The 25,098-nt window shown below is 31.0% G+C and overlaps 7 protein-coding genes across 10 annotated transcripts; 3 read left to right on the top strand and 4 right to left on the bottom strand.

Moving 5' to 3' along the window:
• The first annotated feature begins 155 nt into the window (after positions 1 to 155).
• On the top strand, positions 156 to 4,033 carry LOC124538264 (signal recognition particle 54 kDa protein). The gene is made up of 7 exons (XM_047115258.1): positions 156 to 497; positions 579 to 755; positions 1,394 to 1,623; positions 1,826 to 1,976; positions 2,639 to 2,787; positions 2,899 to 3,160; positions 3,497 to 4,033. The coding sequence occupies exons 1-7, from the start codon at positions 420 to 422 to the stop codon at positions 3,953 to 3,955; spliced, it is 1,506 nt and encodes a 501-aa protein (XP_046971214.1). The 5' UTR covers positions 156 to 419; the 3' UTR covers positions 3,956 to 4,033.
• Positions 4,034 to 5,920: 1,887 nt separating this feature from the next.
• On the top strand, positions 5,921 to 8,068 carry LOC124538235 (abscission/NoCut checkpoint regulator). Its single transcript, XM_047115220.1, has 6 exons — positions 5,921 to 6,056; positions 6,144 to 6,230; positions 6,588 to 6,661; positions 6,739 to 6,988; positions 7,404 to 7,652; positions 7,774 to 8,068. The coding sequence occupies exons 1-6, from the start codon at positions 6,009 to 6,011 to the stop codon at positions 7,984 to 7,986; spliced, it is 921 nt and encodes a 306-aa protein (XP_046971176.1). The 5' UTR covers positions 5,921 to 6,008; the 3' UTR covers positions 7,987 to 8,068.
• Positions 8,069 to 8,075: 7 nt separating this feature from the next.
• LOC124538233 (CCA tRNA nucleotidyltransferase 1, mitochondrial) lies at positions 8,076 to 13,859 on the bottom strand. 3 transcript variants are annotated; one of them, XM_047115215.1, is made up of 7 exons: positions 13,736 to 13,859; positions 10,374 to 10,498; positions 10,077 to 10,276; positions 9,637 to 9,920; positions 9,137 to 9,457; positions 8,480 to 8,699; positions 8,076 to 8,381 (listed from the first exon to the last, which is right to left on the bottom strand). In XM_047115215.1, exons 2-7 carry the CDS (start codon positions 10,422 to 10,424, stop codon positions 8,081 to 8,083), a joined length of 1,377 nt encoding a protein of 458 aa, XP_046971171.1. In that variant the 5' UTR covers positions 10,425 to 10,498; positions 13,736 to 13,859; the 3' UTR covers positions 8,076 to 8,080. The 3 variants fall into 3 exon arrangements, with proteins under 3 accessions (XP_046971171.1, XP_046971172.1, XP_046971173.1); XM_047115216.1 differs by lacking the exon at positions 13,736 to 13,859 and having other exon boundaries at positions 10,077 to 10,268; XM_047115217.1 differs by lacking the exons at positions 10,077 to 10,276; positions 10,374 to 10,498.
• Positions 10,837 to 13,261, bottom strand: LOC124538236 (DNA repair protein XRCC3). The gene has a single exon (XM_047115221.1). The coding sequence runs from the start codon at positions 12,871 to 12,873 to the stop codon at positions 11,959 to 11,961; it is 915 nt and encodes a 304-aa protein (XP_046971177.1). The 5' UTR covers positions 12,874 to 13,261; the 3' UTR covers positions 10,837 to 11,958.
• Positions 13,763 to 14,990, top strand: LOC124538237 (probable pterin-4-alpha-carbinolamine dehydratase). The gene is made up of 3 exons (XM_047115222.1): positions 13,763 to 13,933; positions 14,178 to 14,387; positions 14,780 to 14,990. The coding sequence occupies exons 1-3, from the start codon at positions 13,763 to 13,765 to the stop codon at positions 14,861 to 14,863; spliced, it is 465 nt and encodes a 154-aa protein (XP_046971178.1). The 3' UTR covers positions 14,864 to 14,990.
• Positions 14,991 to 15,036: 46 nt separating this feature from the next.
• On the bottom strand, positions 15,037 to 19,487 carry LOC124538234 (L-threonine ammonia-lyase-like). Its single transcript, XM_047115219.1, has 10 exons — positions 19,395 to 19,487; positions 19,206 to 19,316; positions 19,058 to 19,128; positions 18,563 to 18,847; positions 18,170 to 18,332; positions 17,915 to 18,070; positions 17,548 to 17,684; positions 16,697 to 16,796; positions 16,035 to 16,160; positions 15,037 to 15,192 (listed from the first exon to the last, which is right to left on the bottom strand). The coding sequence occupies exons 1-10, from the start codon at positions 19,407 to 19,409 to the stop codon at positions 15,037 to 15,039; spliced, it is 1,320 nt and encodes a 439-aa protein (XP_046971175.1). The 5' UTR covers positions 19,410 to 19,487.
• Positions 19,488 to 20,204: 717 nt separating this feature from the next.
• LOC124538522 (L-threonine ammonia-lyase-like) lies at positions 20,205 to 25,028 on the bottom strand. Of its 2 annotated transcripts, XM_047115609.1 has the most exons (9): positions 23,997 to 25,028; positions 23,521 to 23,634; positions 23,379 to 23,449; positions 23,025 to 23,312; positions 22,754 to 22,916; positions 22,406 to 22,564; positions 21,534 to 21,670; positions 20,894 to 21,119; positions 20,205 to 20,565 (listed from the first exon to the last, which is right to left on the bottom strand). In XM_047115609.1, exons 1-9 carry the CDS (start codon positions 24,003 to 24,005, stop codon positions 20,392 to 20,394), a joined length of 1,341 nt encoding a protein of 446 aa, XP_046971565.1. In that variant the 5' UTR covers positions 24,006 to 25,028; the 3' UTR covers positions 20,205 to 20,391. The 2 variants fall into 2 exon arrangements, with proteins under 2 accessions (XP_046971565.1, XP_046971564.1); XM_047115608.1 differs by lacking the exon at positions 23,997 to 25,028 and having other exon boundaries at positions 23,521 to 23,917.
• Positions 25,029 to 25,098: the final 70 nt, after the last annotated feature.

Here is a 25,098-nt window from a genome sequence, read left to right as displayed (position 1 = left end):
TAAACAAAGAATATTTAAAAAAAAAAGTTAATGAAATAATATTCCTGAATTAATTTAGGTCGACTTCAATTACAGGATACTTTATGGTCATTTTAAATTCCAAATCATGTATGACAAACGGAAACAAAACGTTTTGACGTTGACATTTGACGTGTGCGTGTCATATTGTCGATGATTTGTGGTGAAATAGAAGGAATTGTCCGTCGTGGACTAAAAAAAATTTAAGGAATATGGATGTTATTGTGTGATGTTAATGATATTTGTAAAGTCATTTTCGATTTTTGTTTAATTCATCAATAATTATATTTAAAATGTCACAAAACTCTAATGAATTTTCTTTCCGTGATACGTTATAATTTTGTGTGAAAGAAGAACAGCTGACAGAACAATTGTTTAAAGTGTGTGTATAGTTATTCAAAATGGTTTTAGCAGATTTAGGTCGAAAAATAACGACTGCCCTGCAGTCGTTAAGTCGTGCCACTATTATTAATGAGGAGGTAAATTATTATTTCTGAAACTGACCCCCAACCCTGGATATTGTATTTCATTTTATATAATCTTCTTATACTTTATTCCAGGTTTTAAACTCTATGTTGAAACAAATATGTGCTGCTCTATTAGAAGCTGATGTCAATATTCGTTTAGTCAAAAACCTCAGAGAAAATGTTCGTGCAGTTATTGATTTTGATGAAATGGCTGGAGGGCTTAATAAAAGACGGATGATACAATCAGCTGTTTTTAAAGAGCTTGTGAAGGTACTAACAGAATTCTATTATCTTTTTGCAGATTGAGGTTAAGTGGGCACAAAATAATTAGAACACAAGACTGCCCTGTAATAATGAGTAAATTCAATCCTTAACCAATATCATAATAACACAATCAGCATACCATAACATTAAATATATAATACCAATAAGAATATCCTACGATTAAATCACAAACAAAAACAACAATAGCTGTAATAATTTAATTATAAACAAACTGATAAAACTATTATTAACTGGATCTATTGTATATATTATATATAATTTGGCTTCTTTTTGGTGTAACATAATATTGTTAAGAAATTAATTAATTTTTATTGCTGCAAAATATTGAATTGATCAATTCTAGTTGGAATGTTGAGATCACTCAAATCACAGTTCAAATAGATACACTAGAAGGGATTTAATAACTTAGATTGTGTATTCATTTGTAGTGCAGTGATAATGTCAATAACCAAAGGTTAATATTTATCAGGTGGCCCATTTGGTTATCGGCCATCCCTTTAATTTATTCTTACTATTATGATAAATGTGATAGTGAGATTTTTTGTAAGTTTCATGTCTTAACTATTAAACATCTTATCACCAAATTTTGAACAAAATAGATTTAATTTAATAATATTTTTCAGCTTGTAGATCCAGGAGTGAAGCCATACCAGCCCATAAAAGGGAAACCAAATATAATAATGTTTGTAGGTCTGCAAGGGTCAGGTAAAACTACAACATGTACAAAACTGGCATATCATTATCTGCGAAAGAACTGGAAATCATGTCTTGTGTGTGCTGACACATTCAGAGCTGGTGCATATGACCAAGTCAAACAAAACTGTACCAAGGCCAGAATACCATTTTATGGGAGGTACATACACACAATATATGTATATAATTAAATAAAAGTGATTGAAAGATTTGTCAAACCAAATTTGCATAAAAACCTAGATGACAACCATATATAATAAAAATAATGCTCATATTTCTTTACCATCTTAATTACAGTAAAGTTTTAGGTTGGATGTAATGCTTCAATTCATCTATTTTGTAATAATATAAATATTTTTCAGTTATACAGAAGTAGATCCTGTTGTTATTGCCTCTACAGGTGTAGAGATGTTTAAAAAAGAAGGTTTTGAAATGATAATTGTAGATACGAGTGGACGTCACAAGCAAGAAGAGTCATTGTTTGAAGAGATGTTGGCAGTTGCCAATGCCATTGTAAGATTTTTTTTCTTATTTCCTTAAATATATAAAAATGGTTATTTACTAACAAAAGTTGAAAATAATACTTAGTTTATTCAAAAATCCATAAATAAAAATGCATTTTTTCAAATGTTTGTCAGGTGTCACAAAACGCTCCTGATTGGCCAGGCTTATGATGAAGTCACTTTCTTGTAAACTTTTCTTTTCTACTATATGTACCACAGATTAAAATACAGGAAAGTGACGTCACCGACCCCATTGCAGCGCCATATTGTCCAAGTAGCGTTTTTGCGCGCTATTTAAATATGGAATTTTTAATTTGATATTTTTCACAAATATGTACTAGAAATAAAAAACATAACTTTTACTGGGTTCCTTAACTTCTACTAAACAATATAAAATGGATTTTAAAAACCAGTCAAATAGCCTATTTATGGAAATATTACTTTCTCATTGTGTTACCTTTGTGATTAACAAATTTTTAACAATATGAATACATAACATCCATATAGAAATTTGGTGAATGTATTTTACTTCAATTTTTACAATATTTTATAAAATGGTATTGCTAGTTTCATTTAATTGGCAAACAATGGACCTGATGCTAGACTTAAATTAATTATGTATAAGTTTACAATAAAAATAAAATAATATTATAACCAAATTTTTATTTTTAGAAACCAGATAACATTATATTCGTGATGGATGCTACAATTGGACAGGCTTGTGAAGCCCAGGCTAGAGCTTTCAAGGAGAAAGTAGACATTGGTTCAGTGATCATTACTAAATTGGATGGACATGCAAAGGGGGGTGGTGCATTATCAGCGTAGGTTTAAATTTATTGTTATGAAATTGACTTGAATTTCATACATTTACAGATTGCTTAGGTATATCTTACATGGCACTTTATGGTTAAAATAAAAAAATAAACTTTTAGTGTTGCAGCAACACAAAGTCCTATAATATTTATTGGTACTGGAGAACATATTGATGACCTTGAGCCCTTTAAAACCAAACCTTTTATCAATAAATTGCTGGGTATGGGAGACATTGAAGGTTTGTTGGACAAAGTAAATGAGCTGAAGTTGGATGACAATGATGAACTCTTGGAAAAGCTTAAGCATGGTCAGTTCACATTGCGGGCTATGTATGAGCAATTTCAAAATATCATGAAGATGGGACCATTCTCACAAATTATGGTCAGAAATATTTTATTATTTATTTTGGTTATATGTAACTTTACTTTTAATATTTCAATGTGAACAATAAGAAATTACCATTATCATATCATATAATATTGAGATAATTTCAAAATTTCTTGCCCCAGGGTTTGTAATTTAGGCATGTATAAATTTTGGATTTGTGTGTCTTAAGTTATTTGGATGTATCTATATTTTATTTCATGATAAATATTATAAAGATATTTAATGTTAAAGTAATCTGATTGATTTGTGTTACAAGTAAAAAGGTCAAAGAAATAAAAAAACTGATTTTGTACATATAATTACAATTTCACCCCTTTTCATAAATTACAGGGCATGATCCCAGGATTCTCTCAAGACTTGATGACAAAAGGTAGTGAACAAGAGTCAATGGCAAAATTGAAAAGACTTATGACAATAATGGACTCCATGAATGAAGGTGAACTTGACCATCGTGATGGTGCCAAATTATTTTCGAAACAACCGACGCGAGTGACCAGAGTAGCGCAAGGAGCTGGAGTCACAGAACGAGATGTGAAAGATCTCATTGCCCAATATACCAAGTTTGCAGCTGTTGTAAAGAAAATGGGAGGCATTAAGGGACTTTTTAAAGGTGGTGATATGGCTAAAAACGTTAATCAAAACCAAATGGCTAAACTTAATCAACAAATGGCTAAAATGATGGATCCTCGAATCCTTCAACAAATGGGTGGTATGTCTGGTTTACACAACATGATGCGGCAATTGCAACAAGGGTCAAGTGGTATGAACAGCTTAATGGGTGGCAAATGATCTTAGATATGTATCTATAAACCTCCGATTTATATATGTATGTATTCAAAGATCATTAATAAATAAAGTGTGATCATATTTAATTGGTTTTATTTTCTGTGTACCAATGTACCATAATGCAAATTTGCGTTTTAAACACTATAAAAATATAAGTGATTTTCTTTTACCTACAGAGATATGTAGGGTTGATTCAAGGGACATTCGACATATTCCCGTTAGGAGGTGATAAGGGTGATTAATTGCAACAGCCATATAGCTTTTTTCAAAAAATTCAAAATGTGAATAAAAGTTGCAACTACAAGAACTCATTTAAAAAAAAAGTAAAATGTTTTTTTGCAATTTAAAATATAGTTTATTCCAATTTAAAATAAAAACGTGCGAAGCACTTTTTAAGAAAAGATATAAATATTAAATAGATTGTAACATATGCTATATTTCTATACAATAAAAGCTTACGTTAGTTTTTTTTTTTATTATATCTATAACAATAGTTACGTAATTCAAATGTTATTAAAAGAGAGAAAATCTTGAGTCTGAGTACTGAGTGATGGGATGGGATTTCTAAATAATCTAATTTAAACATGTAAAAAATATTCTTATCCCTCCGTTAATCCACATATCTAACTGTTCTTTACAAAATGGCATCATCCAAATAGATGTAATATATATAAAAGGAACTTAAAGAACTATAGACAGATTTCTACACTAACCGTTTTTTATTTTGTAAACTCTAATTAATATAAACCGTATCGGATATTTCGAGTTAGATAGAATAGTTCAGTTTCAGAAAAGGAAAATACACGAGTGACACGAAACATGCTTTGAATAATTTTATTTCTCCAAATTTTTGACACATTAAAAAAATGTAGGTACCTATTGTTATATTTTAAGGTCTGGCGAAAGCATTTTCTACCGTTTCTAACAGTGTTTTTATTAAGCTACTAAAAGGCGATTTGACTGGTTTTTAAAATCCATTTTATATAATTTATTACAGATTAAGACAAGTAAAAGTTTATTTTTTTGTTTCTAGTACATATTTTCCGAAGAATATCATATTAATAATTCGATATTTAAATATCGCGCAAAAACGCTACTAAGACAATATGGCGCTGCAATGGAGTCAGTGACGTCACTTGCCCGTATTTTAATCTGTGGTACATATAGTAGGCAATCAAGGTTAACAATCAAGTGACTTCATCATAAACCCGGCCAATCAGGAACGTTTTGGGTCACGTGTTTAAAAAAATGCATTTTATTTATGGATTATTGATTTTTGAAAAGATTGATTTATATTTTGAACTCTCGTTAATAAATAACCTTTTTAAAACATATATTTTACTGATTACAATAATTGACACTTTATTATTCGCATTGTCAAATAGCCTATTGACGTGGACTTTTACAAGTTCACATCTATTAGTCTCCCGTGGTGTATCACTAGGTAGTATACTAGGACCTACTTTATTTCTTCTATTTTATATTGATTGTACAGTTTTAATATACTTCTTTTATTTTGGATAAAATTCAAAATACATATTTCTTCTATCGGTCGATGACAATAGAGTTACCAATATCGACAATGTTGTATACTAATATCTAAAATAATAAGCAATTCGAGTTATACGCAAATAAAATACAATGTCGATTTTTCAGACTTATATTACTAATATTTCTTTTATTTTACCATTCTGTCTCAATAGCATTATACATACTTTTAAAAAAACCGGTATTGGAAAAAAGGTTTAGTTGTATTTTTATTTTGACAACCTTGTAAATAGTAAAACAAATAGTAAATACAAAATACGATTAGTAATATGGTTATTAACAGAAAACAATTTTACATTAAACAATAATATTTTAATTTCCACAGGAAAAATTAGTGTTCTGTGATTTATAATATTTTTTAATTTTAAATAACACAGAATTTTTGTATGACAAATGACAATGACAGTGTCACAACTGCAAGCGTACAACAACATAGCTTTAACTCAAGAAAAAAATAAAATTAGAAAATCTCAATGACGATTTTCGGCACAGTTGTCTAGTTCTTACCATGGCCTGTAATTCTTGCTCTAAATCATTTTCGCTGCTCCGACAAGAAGTAATTTAATTTCTACTTAATTTGCCAAAACAATTTTGACATAAATAGTTTAATCTAAATTCTACATAACTTTTATCTAAATTTCAGAAAGGATGTCCCGGTTGTGGCTTTAGCTATTGTTCAAAATGCTTGAGTCACAAAGTCTTCTTACAAAAACTTAATGCTGAAGTAAAGGTACTTAGAAGTATTTTAATGTATTATTGTTCTTTGATGAAAATTTCTATTTACATTTTTAATGATGTTTAATTTATTCTCTACCAGCTGTGCCCGCAACTTTTTACGCGTTTGAATTTAACAAAAAAAAAATATTGTAGCCTAAGTTACTCCTTATTATGTAAGTTATCAGCCAGTGAAAGTCCCGTCAAAATCTGTCCAGCAGTTCCAGAGATTGCCGGAACAAACAGACAGACATACAAAAATTGTAAGAAATGTTATCTTGGTTACATATACATTGAGTAAAAAAGGGCTATTTTAATATTACAAACAGACACTCCAATTCTATTATTTGTATAGATATTCTTTTTTTAATAGGTTTGCACTAAATGTAAACAGCAGGCTAAGAAAAATGAACCCACAACAGTTGAACCACCTGATGCATATTATAAGTAAGTGAAATAATATTGCCTCTTAACTATACAGGTAATTTTCAAATAATATATATTAATTTTTTTTTTACATATAGAAGGATTGGTATCACTGCTGATTCTACAAGGAATAAACAAATTTCTTACAACACAACAGATCAATTAATTTATGAAAAGTTAAAGAAATTGAAAGAAGGCAACCAAGAAAATTTGACAAAAGTAAATAATGAGGATATTATTGCCCGTTTACAAAAACTTAAAGATGATATTCCTTCCACATCTACCGCTGAATTAGAATTAAGATTGGCAAATTTAAAGGGAGTTCCAGCTAGTGCAGTTCAGAGTAAGGTATACTTATATTTATGTTTAATTTTTTTAATTATTATTTAACAATCAATATGTATAAGGCAATTTCCTGAGTCTTACTGACTTAATGCAGTATGTTAAGACAAAACAACATAGTATGTAAGGATATTATGAAATTTTTATTAAAGTAATAATGGCTTCTACCAGTTTTGGTCGTTTAAGAAATAGTTAAGTTCTGTGGTATATTTAATTCTACATAAATAATTATATAACTAATTTGTATGGTTAGGTTAGTGCTAACTACTAACCATGAGGTGGATGATTTGCCCACCCATATATTGAGGCAAAAAAAGTTTGTATTCAGGATTAATGTGTGTGAAAAATGAATTTATATACAGGTTACATTTTACCTACTACTATCGTTTAAAAACTCATTCGTCATCTGATTGTGTTTCAGCCATTATTGCCAGGTCCTGACTTAAGAACAGAACAGGAACAGGCAGATGATCTCATGAAGCAATATATGGCACAGTCGAATATTGATACCAAATATAAAGAAGAATTTGATGACTTAGTTAGTGATATTGAAACTAGATTGCAGAAACTTAAGGGAACTTCCACTTCTGGTCACAAGAAACTTTCTCTTACAGAGAACAATGAAAAATCAGATGATAAAGAAGAAATCATGAAAAAAATTATTCAAAAGGTTTTATTATATCTTATATTCTAATTCATGTTTAACATTTACAATAATTGATATATTTTTGTCTATGTCAACTTATTTGCTGGCTAGGACTGTCAAATAACTAAATTTTATTTTATTTTAGGCCAAAGAACAATCTACTTTAGAAGAAAATGAAGTTTGTGATTCTGGACTAGATGAGCTACCATTTTGTGAGATTTGTAATGAGGATGCAAAGATGCGTTGCCGTGGCTGCAAATATTTGTTCTGTAAGAGATGTTTTTATGAACATAAAGATGATGATGATGGTTGTGATAGTTATGAACCATATACAGCACCTAAGACAACTGGATTATAAAAGCTTTATATAAATATAATAACTTATAATACAAATATATACCTAATATTTACTGTTAAGTTTAATTAAAATAAAATATTTTTAATAAATGCATTTATTGGCTTTTATATTTATCAACAATACTAGGTATTAATTTAACTAAATCATCAATACCAAGCTGGTATTCACTATCTATCCATGTATCCTTTAATTTGTATATAATATGACTATACATCTTGCCAGGCATATATCCATTCTCCTTAAGAATTTTACCATTAATTGGGAATCTTGGTATCACCCATTTTTTAAAATCTTCTAGAAGTTTTTCATCGCCTCTATATTTCAGCACTTCTACAACATAGTCATAGGCATCTTGTTGCTTTATTTTGGTATTTAAAACAATTTTCTCATAGGGCCTGTAAAAGAAAAATGTGTTAATGTAAAAAACTAGCCAAATCGAGCCATGTCATACAACCTTGTGTTTGAGGATGCAATATTATAAAAGGCCACTTACAATAATGGTCTAAGAGCACTTTCATCCTCTCTGTCTCTATTTTCAATGATGAAGTAGGTCATGTCTCTATCATAATTAGAGAACTTTAATCTCGCATGTAGTATTGTTGCATCATCAATATTGTTAAGTAGTGCAGCTAAGTAACTCATTGGGTGCAAGGACAAATGCTTGCTCCTTTTTAACAACTTGTCCAGTTCCTCTATATTAGGGTTGGGTAAGCCTGTTAATGGAAATTTATGGTCTAATACATAACAAGTGAGTAGACATCTCGGTACATGTGAAAGTAACACTTCAAAAATAACAAAGTTTAATTATAATAAATAATAATAAAAAAGAGGTATTATATTCTTGGTGGTAGGGCTTTGTGTAAGCCCGTCTGGGTAGGTACCACCCACTCATTAGTTATTCTATCGCCAAACAACAGTAATCAGTATTGTTGTATTCCAGTTTGAAGGGTGAGTGAGCCAGTGTAACTACCGGCACAAGGGACATAATATCTTAGTTCCCAAGGTTAGTGGTGCATTGACGATTTAAGGAATAGTTAATATTTCTTACAGCGTCATTGTCTATGGGTAATGGTGACCACTTACCATCGGGTGGCCCATATGCTCATCCGCCAACCTATACCATGAAAAAAAAAGAGATATTAATTGTTACCTATGTATTGTCCAATATTGACTTCTAACATTTTTTTTAATAAATCCCCAGAAAAGTTGCCTTGCAATGTCTTTTTTAATTCCATCCAAATTCTTTCTCCCGACACATTTGCTAAACCATCTGCATTCTGTTTGATAACATCTAAAGTATGTTGGTCATGATTATTTGCACTCTCAGCAATTCTACCATAAAAGCGAAAATAGCGCATTATTCTCAGATAATCTTCTTTAATTCTCACATCTGCATCACCAACAAATGCAATTCTTCGTTTCTGCAAGTCGTCATAGCCATAAAAATAATCATAAACTAACCCATCAAAACCTGTTGGAAGACATTATAGTAAATTTCTAACATCAAATAAAACCACTAGTTTATCTTAATTCATGAACTACACAGTAAAATTTAGATAATACATTACATAAATATTTGTGTTAATAAATAAATCAACTTGGTTATGTATTTCCATTTATTACCAGAATAATAAATATGAATAACTTTACCTAGAAACATTGAATTTATGGTAAGATCTCTTCTATTGGCATCTAGTTTCCAATCTTTTGTAAATTCAACCTCTGCATGCCTACCATCTGTGACCATATCTATTCTTAAAGTAGTAACTTCAAAGTTTTCTTTGTCATTTATTCTTGGTGTAACCGTTCCATGCTTCTCTCCAGCCATGTTAATCATTCTCACATTTTCTGCAGTGAACATTTCTTTCATTTCCTGAGGAGTTGCTGTTGTGGCAAAGTCTAAATCCTTTGCTTGCTGGCCAAGTAATAAGTCTCTAAAAATTAAAAGTGAAGACAATCAAATCAAAACCATATTTAAAAATTGGTGCAAACAATTATTTGCTTTGTTGTTGAAATCATTTTAAGAATTAATAATTCTCAAAGTGTTAATATAAAACCTTTCATATACAATCAAACGTCCAATTTGTTACCTTACAGCTCCACCGGCTATTCTAATTTCGTAATTGTACTTGTCAAATAGTTTTTTCAATTCCACTACTTCTTGGTTAAAGATATTTTGAAACTCTGGTGTGTCCAACTTAAGCACGACGGGATCTTCACGACTTTTTAAATCCATATCGATTCTACTTCTTAGTCTTTTATGTCCTGGGATTTTTATTTTACTGTAAGACTATTGCAATTGGTTATAATATCATATGGAAAATAAACTGAAGTTAATAAACAATCATGAATAATAACGAAAGTAGCAGGTTAAAATTACTCCTTACCCTTAAAGATTTTACAATGTTGGTCCTCCAAATAAATTTATCTAAATTCATTCCAATTATTGCAGAATTATTTCAAAAATATTTGACAAGTTAGGAGAAATAATTTGACATTTAGCAACGTTAATCTGAAAGACAGTTTTTCACTTAGCCATGGGCGTGTACAAATTGAGTGTTTGTTTAATAAATCACTTTAAACAAAACGGACAAATTCAATGTACTTAAATAGGGTTAAGGGCTTTTAAAAGGATAGCGTTATGGTAATTTCCAGATTAATTTACTTTTTAAAATTCTAAACAGAAGAAAACAGTTACAATTATTTTTGACTTTTGGCATTAAACACCATCCACCTCGGCCGTATGAAATATGAAGTGTGTACGAAATACTCCCCAGCACGGCTATACGGCAAGCTGATGATATAAACGACACATACCAAATCTTCGAACAGTTATTAAAACCTGTACAAAAAGAAAAACATGCTGCGATCACATGAAAGTCAATTTTTATGCCTTTGATAATTTTTATGGCACGCTCAAAGGACCAGACCCTCGGTACAGGTACAGCATAGCTGGCAGTATACCTGGCACTAATATGGAGTTTGCTACTATACCATAGTAAGTAATTAAGTAAATAATTGCGTTTTGAACATCGGCGAAACCGTGATCGGAGGTTTGAAAATAAAATCAAAGTGGATATAAGTAATATTGTTGTATTGTAAACATAGGTATGATCATTATAAATTCTTAGTAGTGCATAATATAGCTGAGTTATTAAAAATCACATTTTTTTATTTTTATTCTTATTTTCATTGGCATAGGTTATATTATGTTAAAACATAAAAGCGACAACTGCCTTTAAGTCTGGCAACATTGGATCAGGTCAAATATCAGCTGTTATCAGTTATCACTTATATAAATAAAAATATATATATCTTTGAAGCAATTGTATTTTTGTGTATGTTTGTATGTATAACTAAAGGTAGGTTAAGCCCATTTCAAATGGATTTTAAAAAACTATCAGCCTAAACGTTATTTTCAAATCTCAATTTAAGATAATGGTTATTATGTTAGCTAGGATCTGTTATACAATATTTAATGATTTTAGACTTATTCCTATTTATATCAAACCAATTTAATGTGTGTTTAAATCACCATACTGAAACATATGGTTATATTCATCGATTTTTATTTAAAATATGAGGCAAATGGGTCACCTAGCTCAGGTGAACCAATAAACATTCCTTACATCATCACCAACGAAAATAAGATATCACAAAAACCTGTAGTTACCCCCAGTTCAATCAACTTGGAACTGAATAATACTAAGTATTCCTGTTTGCAAGTGTGATGACGGGTGGTCTCTACAGACAAGCTTGCAAGTCCTAACAAGTGTCAAGAATCAATCTCAAAACGTTGGCACTAATGGTTGCTGTGTTAAGTTAATAATATAATTAATTTCTAAGAGATTTGTTTTTATTGCATCTGATAATTTCTCTGTTCTGCTTAACTATCCTCGAACATTGTTTGTATCTCTTTTTACTAAATTAATGGAAAAAAGTATCATTAATTGAAAGAATGATAAATTTGGTTTAGCTATTTAATAATATATTTTCCATATCTTCTATGCCGTATTTTGTTATTATAAATTTTGCACCTTGTGCATTGGATAAATGTGGAGCAAAAGCTATAGTTAATTCCCTATATTCTGTTGTTGTTTTTGTTAATTTTAACCTACAAGAAATCAAATTAGACCATACTAGTCCTAATGTAGGAAGTACATCATCGGAACCTGTGAAACAAGCAGTCACTTGATTGATACAAATAACAGCTATATTATATTCTTGGGCTATATTAAGTAGCAAGATAGCCAATTCTTTTAGTTCTTCTGCTCTTTGTACATAATTAGTATTTTCACACCTAAAAGGGGCAGCTACTGAGTCCAGAATGACAGCAGATATTTTATTTAACTTCAATAACTTGGGTAAACGCACTCTGATACATGATAATAATTCATGAGTCTCAGTAAGGTGTTCAATAAAAATATTCTTCTGACATTCTGTGTATCTTATATTATGCCAGACATATTGGCTTATTTGATTAAATCTTTTTACAGGGAATAAATCTTCAGTACATATAAACACGCATCCACTATTGCCACAATAGACAGCAGTTTGCAGTGCTATTTGTGTTTTTCCTGAGCCACTTTCACCATATAATTCTGTTAGTGTTCCTACTCGAAAGCCACCATTTAGTATTTTATCAATACTTGCACAGCCAGTTTTCACTGTAACATTTTCATCTTCCAAAAAAGTTCCACTAATGCTATCAGGACAACAATTGTTTGACACAATATTTTTAAGGAGTTTAATATCGTCGTTAAGTAGATTAGTGAGTTTTTTAATATCCCAAAGAGAAAGAATAATTATTTGTTGTGTAGTACAAATACCAGCTTTTTCTAACACTTCATATAATCTGGTAGGTAACAGATCTTTCAAAGTATCCATTTTTAAAATCGAGGATACTTGTTAGTATAGTTTGTTTATTTCTGTCATTAAGTCATATCAACTCTTCATAGTCCATCGTAATAGCTACCTAATTAGTTAGCTAATAGCTAGGTATTAGCTATAGATGTCTGACGAGTGGCGGACGGCGGTAAGCAATAAGCATGGCACAGAGTACATAATTAGTCTGGTAATGGTAATGGTTTTTAAATGACTTAGAAAATGTTAAAATATAATTGCAAATTTATTGTTATTTTGTTGATTTGTTGTGCTGGACTGAGGACTTTGAATGAAGGTCAACAAACAATTGTTAACATTCATCGATCAATGATAAAAATACTAAAGTTTAAAAAACGTGGGTATTTGTCTGTTGATGTGCGTTGCAGATTATACTATACTATACATTATCCAATCACTATTCAGTTATTCACTAGGACTAGGAGTTAGTTTTGAAACGTAATGTAATATTAACAGTATAACATGACGGCAAATGATTAATATATTAATACATTTTTACCGAAAAATATTCTGTAAACATTCTACCACTAGCAGTTTATATTTATAACTAACTCTGAGAGTTTGAGAAGTGATTAGTGAATAAGTGAAGCTCTCCCTCCCTCTGCTCTGTCATACTTAATTCATCAATGACGTTTCAATAAAAAAAAAGTGATAAACAAAAACGGTAACATATTCGGATGAAGAAATAAGTGGTTGTATCGAGGTATAGAATTAAAAACACAAAAATGAAGAAAATGGAAAGCTATTTTCTGACTTCCAATAGACTTATTGACAATATTTTTATACCTATAAAAAAATTAATATATTATAGTTATTTAAAAGTAATAGCTTATTTCACGATACCTACGTAGGTAATTATTTTTTTAGTTGAAAGATGTTGCGAAGTCTGAGTGTGTACAATGTCGGGCGTTTGATAGCGATACACTTTCACCCCGATAGAGTCGCCCAAAGCGCGCGGGCTTCGATCAATGCCACAACTAGTTGCGCCAGTCGAGTCGTCAGGTTTGCTAGCGTGTCTGCGTCCTCGTCCAGTAAAAGGAAAATGGTAATATTATTAATTTTGCTAATTTACCTTTGAATTGCGTTGCGTTTGATAATCAAGGTTGTGTACTTATCTCAGACATTGTAACTGGTTTTTTAATTTAACAAAAGTTGAAGTTAAATTATTTAGTTAAATTATTTTAACTACTGTCTTTTTAAATTGCTATTTATTACTTTACAAGTTCATTCCATTTACTTATCTGATATGATGATATTTTGTAAATTAAAAACAAAAATTTATTTTGTAGGCTGACAAATTGAAACAAGAGGAGCGTGAAGGCCTCCTTCAACCACTTTTACAAACAGGCTGGAAGGTACAGAGCGATAGAGATGCTATAGAAAAAGAATTCAAATTCAAAGACTTTAATGAGGCTTTTGGTTTCATGACTCGAGTTGCTCTGCTAGCGGAAAAAATGGATCACCACCCTGAATGGTTTAATGTCTATAACAAATTGCAGGTGAGAGCTGTTTTTTATGAATTACTTGCTTCATAATGATATCTTAATTTGATGAATTAGATTAATGCTTTTTAAATACAACTTTTTAAAACCTCAAATTATAAACATCTTAGTTGTAACATTAATATTAGTAATGTGTTGCATTTTCTTATTAAATTTTAATTATGATAATCTTTATATAGATTTTAAAAAAAACTAGAAAATCTGTCTTTTATAAAGCAATGTACTATTCATGAAATAATTAGTTTATAATCCTGTTTCCTTTTTTATTGATATGCTATTTGCATATGGCTTTGTTTCGTTTATATGCAGTTGTATTTCAATATGGTAAATTAATTTACTAATTCAAAAATTGATTTTGCTTGAAAACTATAGATTTATTTACATTTCAGGTAGTATTGTCATCTCATGATGTAAATGGTTTGAGCCAAAGAGACCTGAGGATGGCGACATTTATGGATAAAAATTTTAAATAATTTTATTCATATTTAAATTTCTATATTATTGTTAAGTTTCATCCATATTTTATAAATGTAACCAATTTCAGGACCATAACAGAATGTTAAAATATTTTAAGTGATGTAATAAAAAATAAAAAATATGCTTTCAATTTTTTTCTTACAAGGCCTTGTCTGTTGAGAGTAATAATCTATTTTGGTTTGAGAGATTTTGCATTGCATGGGCAGGTTCTGTCATCATTAAATGGTTCAGTTTCAAATGAACAAGCATTTGGATAAGCCCTCTCCACCAATCTTTTCAATTCCAAAGCATGATTCAATCCTCTTGTTTCACAAACCACTTTTACCTACAAATAAAAAATAATAATGGACAGATGACAGGTATTTAATCTCTCTATCTAGGCAAAATCAGAATTGCCAGTTTTAGCTAGAGTACTGTGTTAGAATTTATAAATGAATTTACATATATTTGTCTGCATGATTGGTTTTTGAAATTTTTTTTCTACAGATGTGATTTATTTCTTTATATTCAAACTTATTAACTCATTTTATTACGATAAAAGTGAAACTGTTTGATTGGTTGAACGCGCTAAGTACTGGTTCGTTTTTAGAAAAATCTTAGCGTCAGATAGTTCACTATCATAATATCGGGGAACTGAGGAAGGCTTTAGGATATATACAATCACAAAAAGTTTCAACAACAACGCAAAATAATTCCTTTTGAGATCTTTTGAGTTCGGTTAAAGTTTCGCAAAGTATCGTAAAATCATGTATAGTCGGGGTAAGAAAAGGTCCATCACCGTAAGATCTATTTTTGTGTGCTCAGTATGAGTGATTAATCTGCTTTACTGATAGAGAAAATATGAAACTGACAGACATATTTTGACAATTCAGTAAAAGATAATATCATAAATATCATATCTAATTTGAATTTGTAATGACTATTTAATTACGCCATCAAAAAGGTTTCATGTTCATATAAAACCAGACGTAATCCAAAGATGTTACACCAATTTGAACCAAGTGGTCATACAATGTAAGTTTAATTTTATATGCAGTGGTCAGTTTAGAACTTTAGTTTGAAAAGGTATTAAGAGTTTACGATTTGATAAAGGAATGAATTCGAAAACTGACAAAGGTCCGGTTATATTTGGAAAGTTTTAATAAATAAAAAATGAGATGGTTTTACCTCAACTCTGTATATTTCATTCTCAACCCAAATACGATCTTGAAACTGACGAATCAAATTGTAACCACCGTGTGCGAGCAACAACATAAATTGTTCGTACGCACTTGCAAAATCCTTAATCAGGACCTGTTGAACATGTCAATATTATAAAAAGTGTTATTGTATCGCCGTGTTTTAATTAACTCAGTGAAAAGGATTTTTTCTCGATAATTGTTACCCGAAAAGAATAAATGTATGGAATGAATTATGCATAAAAAACACTTTCATTTTATATTGTATAACGAGTAGGAAACTGTATACAAAATATTCAAATATAACCGTACGAAGACGAACTACCGTAAAAACACTACTTAAGTACCTAAACGTTTTTTTTTTTTTTTTTAAATCTTCCAATCAAAAAAATCCGCTTCTAACTTACGAAAATACTACTTAACAAGCTAGTTAATTTGCTAAAAAGCCTTAATTTTTTATAATTTCTGCTGAAAAAAATAAATTGGCTCTACTGGGAGACCTGCTCCGTCTCCGCTTAGGTGTATCAATATATTAATGAAATATCACCATCATAGATCATCAAGTGCGTTAAAAGGTATCTACCTCTAAAGGCTTACTATATAAAACATATTTTGGTAGTAAGTATGTAGAAGTAAATAAATATTGTTTACTTTAAATTTGATTAGTCGCCCCTCAGCTGCGAGGCCTCTGTCCAAACTGCGGCCAAGCAAAACTGCGTCAATATTACCCCCGCTTAGAATGCATACAACACTAGACAAAACCGAGAATCAAAATTACAATTTAATTCAACACTGTAAAATAACGATACAAAAGCCTACTTAATTTTTGTGTGTTGTTGTGTAATGTTTTATTCTTTTATATAAATAATAAAAGTAGAAAGAAGATGAAAGAGTAATAAAGAGTTCAATCTTGCTTCATACCAAATATCTTCAAATTGGAATCACGGGTTTGGGTGAGAAAAAGTAACAGACAGCCAGATTTACTTTATTTTATGTTTTAATAATAAATTTAAAGATTGTTTTAAATGTTTACTGCAACATTTAGGCACACTGACAAATGGGCTATCTGATGGTAAGTGGTCACACCCAGCCATAGAAATAAGATACAATATAATATATCCATCCCTTAGCGTTATAATGCCATAGTTTCAGCAACCAATATTATATATTGTTATATTTTATACTGTTTTTAGAACACTCATTACGTGTAAGCCCATATTATAATTACCATATTTTGTCTTACTACTGGTAGAACTTAGCGCTTTGCTAAATGAGGATTTCGTACACAAAAGGGTCATTATATCTTATAGACACTGTGATTATCTGGCCCGATGACTTATTATATTACTGATCGGAACACTTTAACAAGTGCCTGTCTCTTAGTCTTAAGCGGAGATAACGCAGGAACAACTCATTAATTTGTATGACTTCACAATTGCCTACAAACAATTATTAAAATGATAGTAACCAAATACAATTACACAGTAACTTTGTTTGCTTACTTTTTAGTTTTAAATTCTGGAACGAGATTTCCAAGAATAGCAGCCAGAGGCGATGCACCAGCTCCTTCTACAACGAAGCGTTCAGTTTCAACCAAGTGTAAAATGGCTCGAGCTATCCAATCTTCTTTTACTAATAGCTAAAAATATATTTTTATAATTAATATCGGTGGTATGTTATTTTATAGTGTAAGGTTAGCTTACTACTTTTTATAGTTATATTCCTAACATTTTATTGAAAATCGTCATTTTATACAGATGTATGTATGTAAAATACAAATTCGGGCAAGCACGGTTGAGTTGACAGGAGTGTGTCAGTTGCAATTTTTAAAAGGATAAATCATTTCTCAGTGGAACATTTACACATTACCATTTTATCGATCAGATTCTGAGCGTTTTTGAAAGCATTAACACCAACGTATGGCATGGCTATAGCCTCCGCTATTGAAGGTTCATAAGGCAGAGTTATGGGTTCCCCTGCTTCTAAAGACTTGTAAAACGTTGGAAGTCTTTCGGATTGAACGCCCTAAACAGGTAAAGGCTAGTTAGTGAAACAAATCAATCAAAATATTTTATAATAATACTTTTACGATATTTTAGTTCATAAAATAGTTTAAATATTTACATATACTAAGCATTCCGGTTTCACGTGTTTCACCACGCTAGCCACGGCTGCTATTAGTCCACCGCTACCGACTGGTACTATTATCGCGTCCATATTCGGAATTTGATCCAGTATTTCAAGAGCTACCGTCCCGTAACCGCATAAGACGTTAGGATAATCACGCCTGATAAAAAATTATAGCAATGTAAAATTATGTTTATGTGTTTTTGACACCATGAAGGAATACGGTACCAAATTTTACTGAGTAATCCTAGTATGTTACGTTAACAACAAAGAAGATGTTATATAATATAAAAAAAAAACCTAATAAAATATTTAGAAAATTTAATTATTTATTACAAGGCATCGAAGTTTCTAACAATGCCTTAAAATTGTAATATAACATTCACTTACTTTATATAGGTGATGCCTTTATCCTTTGCGTAACCTCTGGCATATTTTTGTGCGTCGACTAAATTGCTACCTTGAACAATAACTTTCGCGCCAAGATTTTGGCATAACTGCAATTTGATGGCTGGTACGCAAGTAGGCATAATCACAGTGACAGGTATTTCCAGCTTTTGGCCGTAATAGCAGATTCCCATAGCATGGTTACCCAACGAAGCTACCACGACACCGATCTTTTGATTGTCCTTAGGTAATAATGTTAAAGCATTGATAGCTCCTCGTTCCTTAAAACTTTATAAACAAGTTTAAATTAAGGTACAATAAGAATCACCGAAAAAATTAGGAAATAGTTAAATTATATTTTGTAGTTGGTGCTTAATCCGTTGACATAGCTAACATTCCTAGAATTAAAAAGTATATACTTAGACGCAGAATTAATTATCATGTTTTTTAATTTATTTTTCAAGTTTAAGAAAAACGTACATTTGATTTTTTATTTACCTTCCAGTTCTTTGAATTGTTTCTAATTTGTAGAATATGTTGATACCACTCTCCCGTTGGAAGTGCGACGGCTAGATATTTATAAAATATTGTTTGAATACATACTGGTCGGACTATTACTAAACAAAAAAGAAACGAATACGACCACCGTGCAAGGAGTTGGTTTTATGAAGTTTTTGATTCGTTTTGAAGCTTCTAATACGTTTTCATATTTAATAATTTGCGGATTTTCTGGGTCACAAAGTTCATCAAAATCCTCCTGAAATTTTTAGTTTTTATGTTTTTATTGTACTTTCTGTTCCTTACGCCTACTTAGCTCAAAGTTTTGGTTACTTACATTACGTCTTGACATTTTGTGTTTTATTTATAAAGTAATATTTTTTTTCTTCAAAACTAAAAATTTACTATTAGACTTAGCCGCAAGAATAGATGACATAAATATTTTTTTTTAGTATATCAGTTAAAGACTATTAAGAAGCTTAAATCATTAAAGTAGTTTTTAATCTAAGGCCCAATAGTGTAAAAAATTATGTAACATTTATAGAGATTAATCTGCCGATAGAAATCAGAACATAATTCACCAAATGTGTTTAACTACGTTTTTTAAAGGTACATACTAAATTTAAAAAAAGAAACGTTTTTCAGCGTTTTGCTGGATCTTTCTAGTCCCCAGTCTTCTCGAATTGGTGTTCTATCAGATTATTAAGACTTTTGTGATTGTAATCTCACACTGATGCAGTAATCTCTTACGGAGTTGAAAAGTCTACATTGAGAACGGCCGCCGTGGCCGTACCGTTTAGGTTATCATTAATGTGATACTTTCTATTGGCTGCTGGATTCATCAGAATATTAAAATTTATGTAAGGTAAATTTAAGCGGTGGAGTGGTTAAATTTTGTTATGAGATCATAATCTATAGCTTCACTTATAAGTCTTTGCCTACTATCTAATATAATGACTGATGACATGATGAATGAATTTTACAAATAGAAATTGATAAGTCTCTAGATACTTAATATTTCCTACCCATCAACCAGTATATTTAAGGGATAATATTTGTAAAATTTAAACCAATTCAAACGAAAATAAATCACACAATCATAATCTTCTTAAACAATTTGTTTTTTATTCAATAACTTTATGTGGATAACATGGACTAACCAACGTGCATGGTGCGTTTGATTGACAATTTATTAAATCAAATATAGTATCAAAATGCGAAAAAGGGATCTCATTACATTAATATGTTGTTTATTTATTGAATAATTATTATTTAAAACCATTATATAAATAACAATCAAAAATCGATGGTATCCAAAAATATTTGTTAGTAATTTATTTCTGCATGCACACTGGATTTGGCGCTAGGCAGGGACCACGCCTGGCTCCTGGAGCTTTATCTGACTTTTCATTTGTTTCAGGGAAAAAGCAATCTTTGTATTTTCGCTTAATTAACTCGATTAACTCTTTAGTGTGATCCCATCCTCTGGTTTCCGCTATTACTTTCATCTGAAAGAAAAACAAAACATTTCAAGTGACCCTATAGATGGGAGACGGAATCCTTCAAACTTTATCCAAAGTTCAACTGTATTTGAATTTCAAATAGACTGATTTTGAGGTCAGTTGGGAGGCCAGTGAGGGTTTTATAGCACAACCCTTATGGTTCTTTAATGAAGCTCCTAGAGGCAGTATTAAATATTTGGAGGGCCTGCGACGAAAGAGTAGGGGCTAATACAATAAATTGGAATATGAGAAAAATATTATGAAATTTTAGTTTTCTACGTATAATAAATTTCAAAATAGCATTTCAATTCAAAAAGGGCATTGAAATAATCACCTCAACGCTAAAAACATCACCCTTAACCCAAGCGCGTTCAGGAATGCAGTCCCGCAGCGTAACACCGAGATTGGCTAACAATCCGCACAGTTCAGCCATACCTCCTGGCCGGTCGCTTACCGTCACCTTAAACTTGACCAATCTCCCCTCCGCCGCCATGCCCCTTTCCAGAGCACGAGCAAGTGTCGTTGTATCGATATTACCACCCGATAATACACATACCACTCTGAAATGTACGTTTTTTATAGTAACAACTTAAGTAAAACAGGAATTATATATATTGCTAAGAGAATAATTTAAGGTAAGTCATTTCTGGTAATCACTAGGCCAGCTAGTCGCTTCCCTTAACTGTACCAGAAGTCATGAAACTTAAGTTTTAAAAAAATGTTTTGTTATATTGTGTTATAGTTTTTAACGTTCAGTTACTATAAGCTGGGAGAGCTTCCCCACTTTTAAAAACAGAATTGGATTTGCATTTCTCTAACAGTATCATTCGCCTATGTCAACAATGTCAGAACACCAGAAGGCTGTGTTGGTACGATGTACGCCGGATACACAACGCCCTTAGAGTGAATAATAGGGGTATATATTTTTAAGACTTTGTATGACATAATAATGCAGTTTCCTTTCATTTACTTACTTTTTACCCTTAAGATTGGGGAAAAGGCCTGCCATTATACTTGCTATGGTAACCGCCGCGGAGCCTTCTACGACGTACCTTTCTTCTTCGACTAAGTGCATTATGGCACGTGCCACCCAATCTTCTTTAACGATTACCTATTTTTGTTGTATTGTATATTTAATATACAAATGTTAAGTCATTATAGTAAGAAGAGTTTATTCAATGGTCGTGAATTTAAAAGCGTACTAGTGAGTAGCATCAACCAGGCTTGGCATAAAATAAATTTACTAGAAAATAAATTTACTATAAGATACATATTCAACAATTCATTTAATACGGAGAATAAGAACATATTTTATTGATTAAGTTACGTTATTGTAAGCATATAATAAAAAAAACTATTTTATTGAAATGTAGTATTGTAACTGTAAATTAAATATACTTTGAAAATATTTAAAACGTGTTGTAATATAGAATTAAGTGTTATCAGTGTATAAAAGACAAATACAGAGCCAGACGGAAGAGATCGTCGTCTGCGAGAATTTATGTCGAAGAATCGGTGTGGTCGCAAGCTAATTCGATGGGACTGACAGGATGACGAAGCAGAAGGTGATATTGAAGCGGAAACGGGAATAGGCCGATTCTATTCAGTGAAGACAATAAGAGCCTCGTCGGCGTTTAGAGCCGTAGATAGATTTGCAAGCCTCGCATGTCTTATTTAAGACGGCCCTTTTAGTGGGTAAGAATCCCACATAATTTGATTCTCACATGGCTACTTAGGGGCTAATACATAGGGCATATGGTTACTAATTACTTTGTATTATTATTAAGCAATATGTGTGATATGATGCACAATATAATTAATTATACGATTATTATATTTACCATACCATTTTATCCACAATTCCGGTTTTCAAATTATGAAATGTGTTTACTCCTGCTAAATTTACTGCGAGTCCATCAGCTATAGTGGAGTCTATGGTTATTCTTACTCTTTCGTTTCTCTTGAGCGCCTCTACCATACTGTATGTTTTTTCGGTTTGTATACCCTGGTTAAAATTATTAAATTTAAATTTTTATTAATCTTTTAATCGTTTGATTTTGATAACTAGTATCGCGGTTAAACCTTCTAATGTTAATTAATATGTGCCGATATTTCTTAGATAATTAAATAAAACAAGAAGATACCTTCAATAAATAGAAGGGGCAGTGAAATTCAAAGTTAAGTAAAAACTTACATAGACTTCGGTATCGGGCTTAAGATGTTTCACAGCAATAGCAATGCCAGTTAAAAGGCTGCCACCACCCACAGGTACTAAAACAGCGTCTACCTCTGGGACTTGTTCTATAATTTCAATTCCAATAGTTCCTTGTCCTTCAATTACATTAGGATGATCGTATCTGTAGAATTATAATCAATTTTAATAAACTCTTTGTATTTGATCGAACATGTCTTCAGAAATAAAATTTGCGGCTAAAACCTCACAAATATATTTTATGCTCGCTCACCCATTGACATAATATAACTTCTTCTCTTTGGATAAAGACATGGCATAATGTTTTGATTCAGCCATGTTCTCACCATGTAACAGTGTTTTGGCACCGAAAGATTGACATTTTGTAAGCTTGGTTATTGGCGCTCGTGTTGGCATTACGACGATGCAAGGAATTCCAAGCTGTGTAGTATGGTAGCTCATAGATAACCCATGATTACCAGTTGATGCTGATATCACCCCAATCTTTTTCTGTTCTTCTGATAATAATAGCAATGTATTCCGAACACCACGTTCCTTGAAACTAATAAATTACAAATAAATTTAAAATGAAATTGTAGGATAATTGCCACTATTTTGATTTTCTCACCAGCCTGTATACTGCATAAATTCCTGTTTTAAATATATGTCCATATCTAGTTTATCTGACATGTGAGCTCTCTGACAAAAAAATAAAATAAAATTATTAACCAATAAAAGTGTTTCTCAGCTGCTTACGAAATTTTAAATACCGTGCAAGGTGTTTTGACAATCGTCCCCACAATGCGACGCGAAGCAGCCAAAATATCATCATATTTTATTTTTCTAGGATTGTTAGGATCGCAAAATTCATCGAACTCCACATCCTGTATAGAATAAATTATTTTATTCAATAAATAAGGTTTTATTGTATTCTCAATTACGTAGCTTTGATTCACAAAGTGTAAATATATGAATCGATAATAATGAGAAAAACAGAGGCATCTGTCTAGCATATAGGTACTAAATCTATACTTGATTTATTCTTTTAGGATGACGCGTCCCTCTACGCTAAATTTTCAACGTGTTTTGATATGAGTAACATAAGATATCTTATGTGTTTTTGAGATGACTAATGTATGAACAAAGACAGTAAAAAATACAACTTAAATTTATTAATACTTGTCTATAATTTTAACGTCGAGAGTGAGGAGGCGCGTGTTTTCATAGGTCAAGTTTTTTTACTTACATTTTCCATTTTTGTATTTAATATTTAAATCAAATGTTATTTGGGTTAAGTATCATAGCTTCACTTTATTTTTAAAGGGAATAATATAGCTTTTACTCCATTTATTTGCACGAAAAATTTTATTTGGTGTTACAACTTAAATCGAATTTTGACTGACATAGCTTCAATGTCATTAGAGCTTCATTTACTTTTTAAATTAAGAACTGAATTTAATAGCGTACCACAGACGTGTTGTACTTATTAGTATGTTATGTAAGGATGTGCTTACATGGGCGATTCTATTTACCCAATACTAAGGATATGCAATTCGTGTTGATTATGACGTCACGACAACTATGACAAATAATCTGCAGTGGTCACAGAAATATATACAGAACTAGAACTGCGACAGGTGACCACTATGGATCAAGTCTTCTTGCGAAAGTTATGCGAGTACGTTGTTACGTACAAACAAGATTGAAGGAAAATTGCCTTGTACTTGCAATGCCCTTTGGATATTGCGTAATTAGGTAATATCGGCGCGATTGGGTCATTAAGAATATTTGAATCAATTAGACGTGATACTGCCGAAAAAAACTTTTAGGGATTTATTAAATTTTTTCTATATATTGCATTTTCTGTTCCAGGCGATGTAGTTGGTAAAATACCCTGTATTTGATTTAATTTGCAACCGTTCTGTTGGTACAGGATTCTTGTATCAAAATGCTATTTTGCCATCAGACAACTACATAAAGTAGGTAGGTAGTTAGGTACATATATAAATGATCTCTAACCAACAGCCAATCGAATGATTAATGATTTGAGTTTTTGATAACACTTAACTTACACTTAACACTTAAGTTACAAAATCATATAATTATATATTAATAAATAAAAAAACGGTAATTTCAGTGCAATAAATAAATAGTTCATGTATTTAAAACATTATTGTTTGGATTCAATATAATAATACATTTTTATTTACATCCCTGGAGTATACAAATAATGTACCATTGAAAATAAGAAATAATTTTAACTTAATTTATCTTATACATAAAAAAGAATGCCAATTTCCCTTAGTCACGTCATTACTTGAAAACGACATTATCGATTTCATTCGTTT

This window comes from Vanessa cardui, chromosome 20 (genome assembly GCF_905220365.1).
Source record: "Vanessa cardui chromosome 20, ilVanCard2.1, whole genome shotgun sequence".
NCBI lineage: Eukaryota > Metazoa > Arthropoda > Insecta > Lepidoptera > Nymphalidae > Vanessa > Vanessa cardui.
Note: the sequence above shows the minus strand (reverse complement) of the source record. Positions and strands in the feature narration are given on the sequence as shown.

What these genes read in the sequence shown, in the direction of transcription:
- LOC124538237 (XM_047115222.1), top strand. Translation starts at nt 13,763, where the DNA reads ATGTTGCGAAGTCTGAGTGTGTACAATGTCGGGCGTTTGATAGCGATA. An exon ending in CGTCCAGTAAAAGGAAAATG is followed by an intron (nt 13,934 to 14,177) that starts GTAATATTATTA and finishes TTTATTTTGTAG; the next exon opens with GCTGACAAATTGAAACAAGA. An exon ending in ATGTCTATAACAAATTGCAG is followed by an intron (nt 14,388 to 14,779) that starts GTGAGAGCTGTT and finishes TTTACATTTCAG; the next exon opens with GTAGTATTGTCATCTCATGA.
- LOC124538234 (XM_047115219.1), bottom strand. An exon ending in TAAAACCAACTCCTTGCACG is followed by an intron (nt 19,129 to 19,205) that starts GTGGTCGTATTC and finishes ATAAATATCTAG; the next exon opens with CCGTCGCACTTCCAACGGGA. An exon ending in ACAATTCAAAGAACTGGAAG is followed by an intron (nt 18,848 to 19,057) that starts GTAAATAAAAAA and finishes TTGTTTATAAAG; the next exon opens with TTTTAAGGAACGAGGAGCTA.
- LOC124538264 (XM_047115258.1), top strand. Translation starts at nt 420, where the DNA reads ATGGTTTTAGCAGATTTAGGTCGAAAAATAACGACTGCCCTGCAGTCG. An exon ending in AGAATACCATTTTATGGGAG is followed by an intron (nt 1,624 to 1,825) that starts GTACATACACAC and finishes AATATTTTTCAG; the next exon opens with TTATACAGAAGTAGATCCTG. An exon ending in TGGCAGTTGCCAATGCCATT is followed by an intron (nt 1,977 to 2,638) that starts GTAAGATTTTTT and finishes TTTTATTTTTAG; the next exon opens with AAACCAGATAACATTATATT.
- LOC124538235 (XM_047115220.1), top strand. Translation starts at nt 6,009, where the DNA reads ATGGCCTGTAATTCTTGCTCTAAATCATTTTCGCTGCTCCGACAAGAA. An exon ending in TTTCGCTGCTCCGACAAGAA is followed by an intron (nt 6,057 to 6,143) that starts GTAATTTAATTT and finishes TCTAAATTTCAG; the next exon opens with AAAGGATGTCCCGGTTGTGG. An exon ending in TGAAAAAAATTATTCAAAAG is followed by an intron (nt 7,653 to 7,773) that starts GTTTTATTATAT and finishes ATTTTATTTTAG; the next exon opens with GCCAAAGAACAATCTACTTT.
- LOC124538522 (XM_047115608.1), bottom strand. Translation starts at nt 23,763, where the DNA reads ATGCTAGACAGATGCCTCTGTTTTTCTCATTATTATCGATTCATATAT. An exon ending in TTTATGCAGTATACAGGCTG is followed by an intron (nt 23,313 to 23,378) that starts GTGAGAAAATCA and finishes GTAATTTATTAG; the next exon opens with TTTCAAGGAACGTGGTGTTC. An exon ending in GTGATGTTTTTAGCGTTGAG is followed by an intron (nt 20,566 to 20,893) that starts GTGATTATTTCA and finishes TTTTTCTTTCAG; the next exon opens with ATGAAAGTAATAGCGGAAAC.
- LOC124538233 (XM_047115215.1), bottom strand. Translation starts at nt 10,424, where the DNA reads ATGAATTTAGATAAATTTATTTGGAGGACCAACATTGTAAAATCTTTA. An exon ending in ACATTGTAAAATCTTTAAGG is followed by an intron (nt 10,277 to 10,373) that starts GTAAGGAGTAAT and finishes CAATTGCAATAG; the next exon opens with TCTTACAGTAAAATAAAAAT. An exon ending in CATAAATTCAATGTTTCTAG is followed by an intron (nt 9,458 to 9,636) that starts GTAAAGTTATTC and finishes GTCTTCCAACAG; the next exon opens with GTTTTGATGGGTTAGTTTAT.
- LOC124538236 (XM_047115221.1), bottom strand. Translation starts at nt 12,873, where the DNA reads ATGGATACTTTGAAAGATCTGTTACCTACCAGATTATATGAAGTGTTA.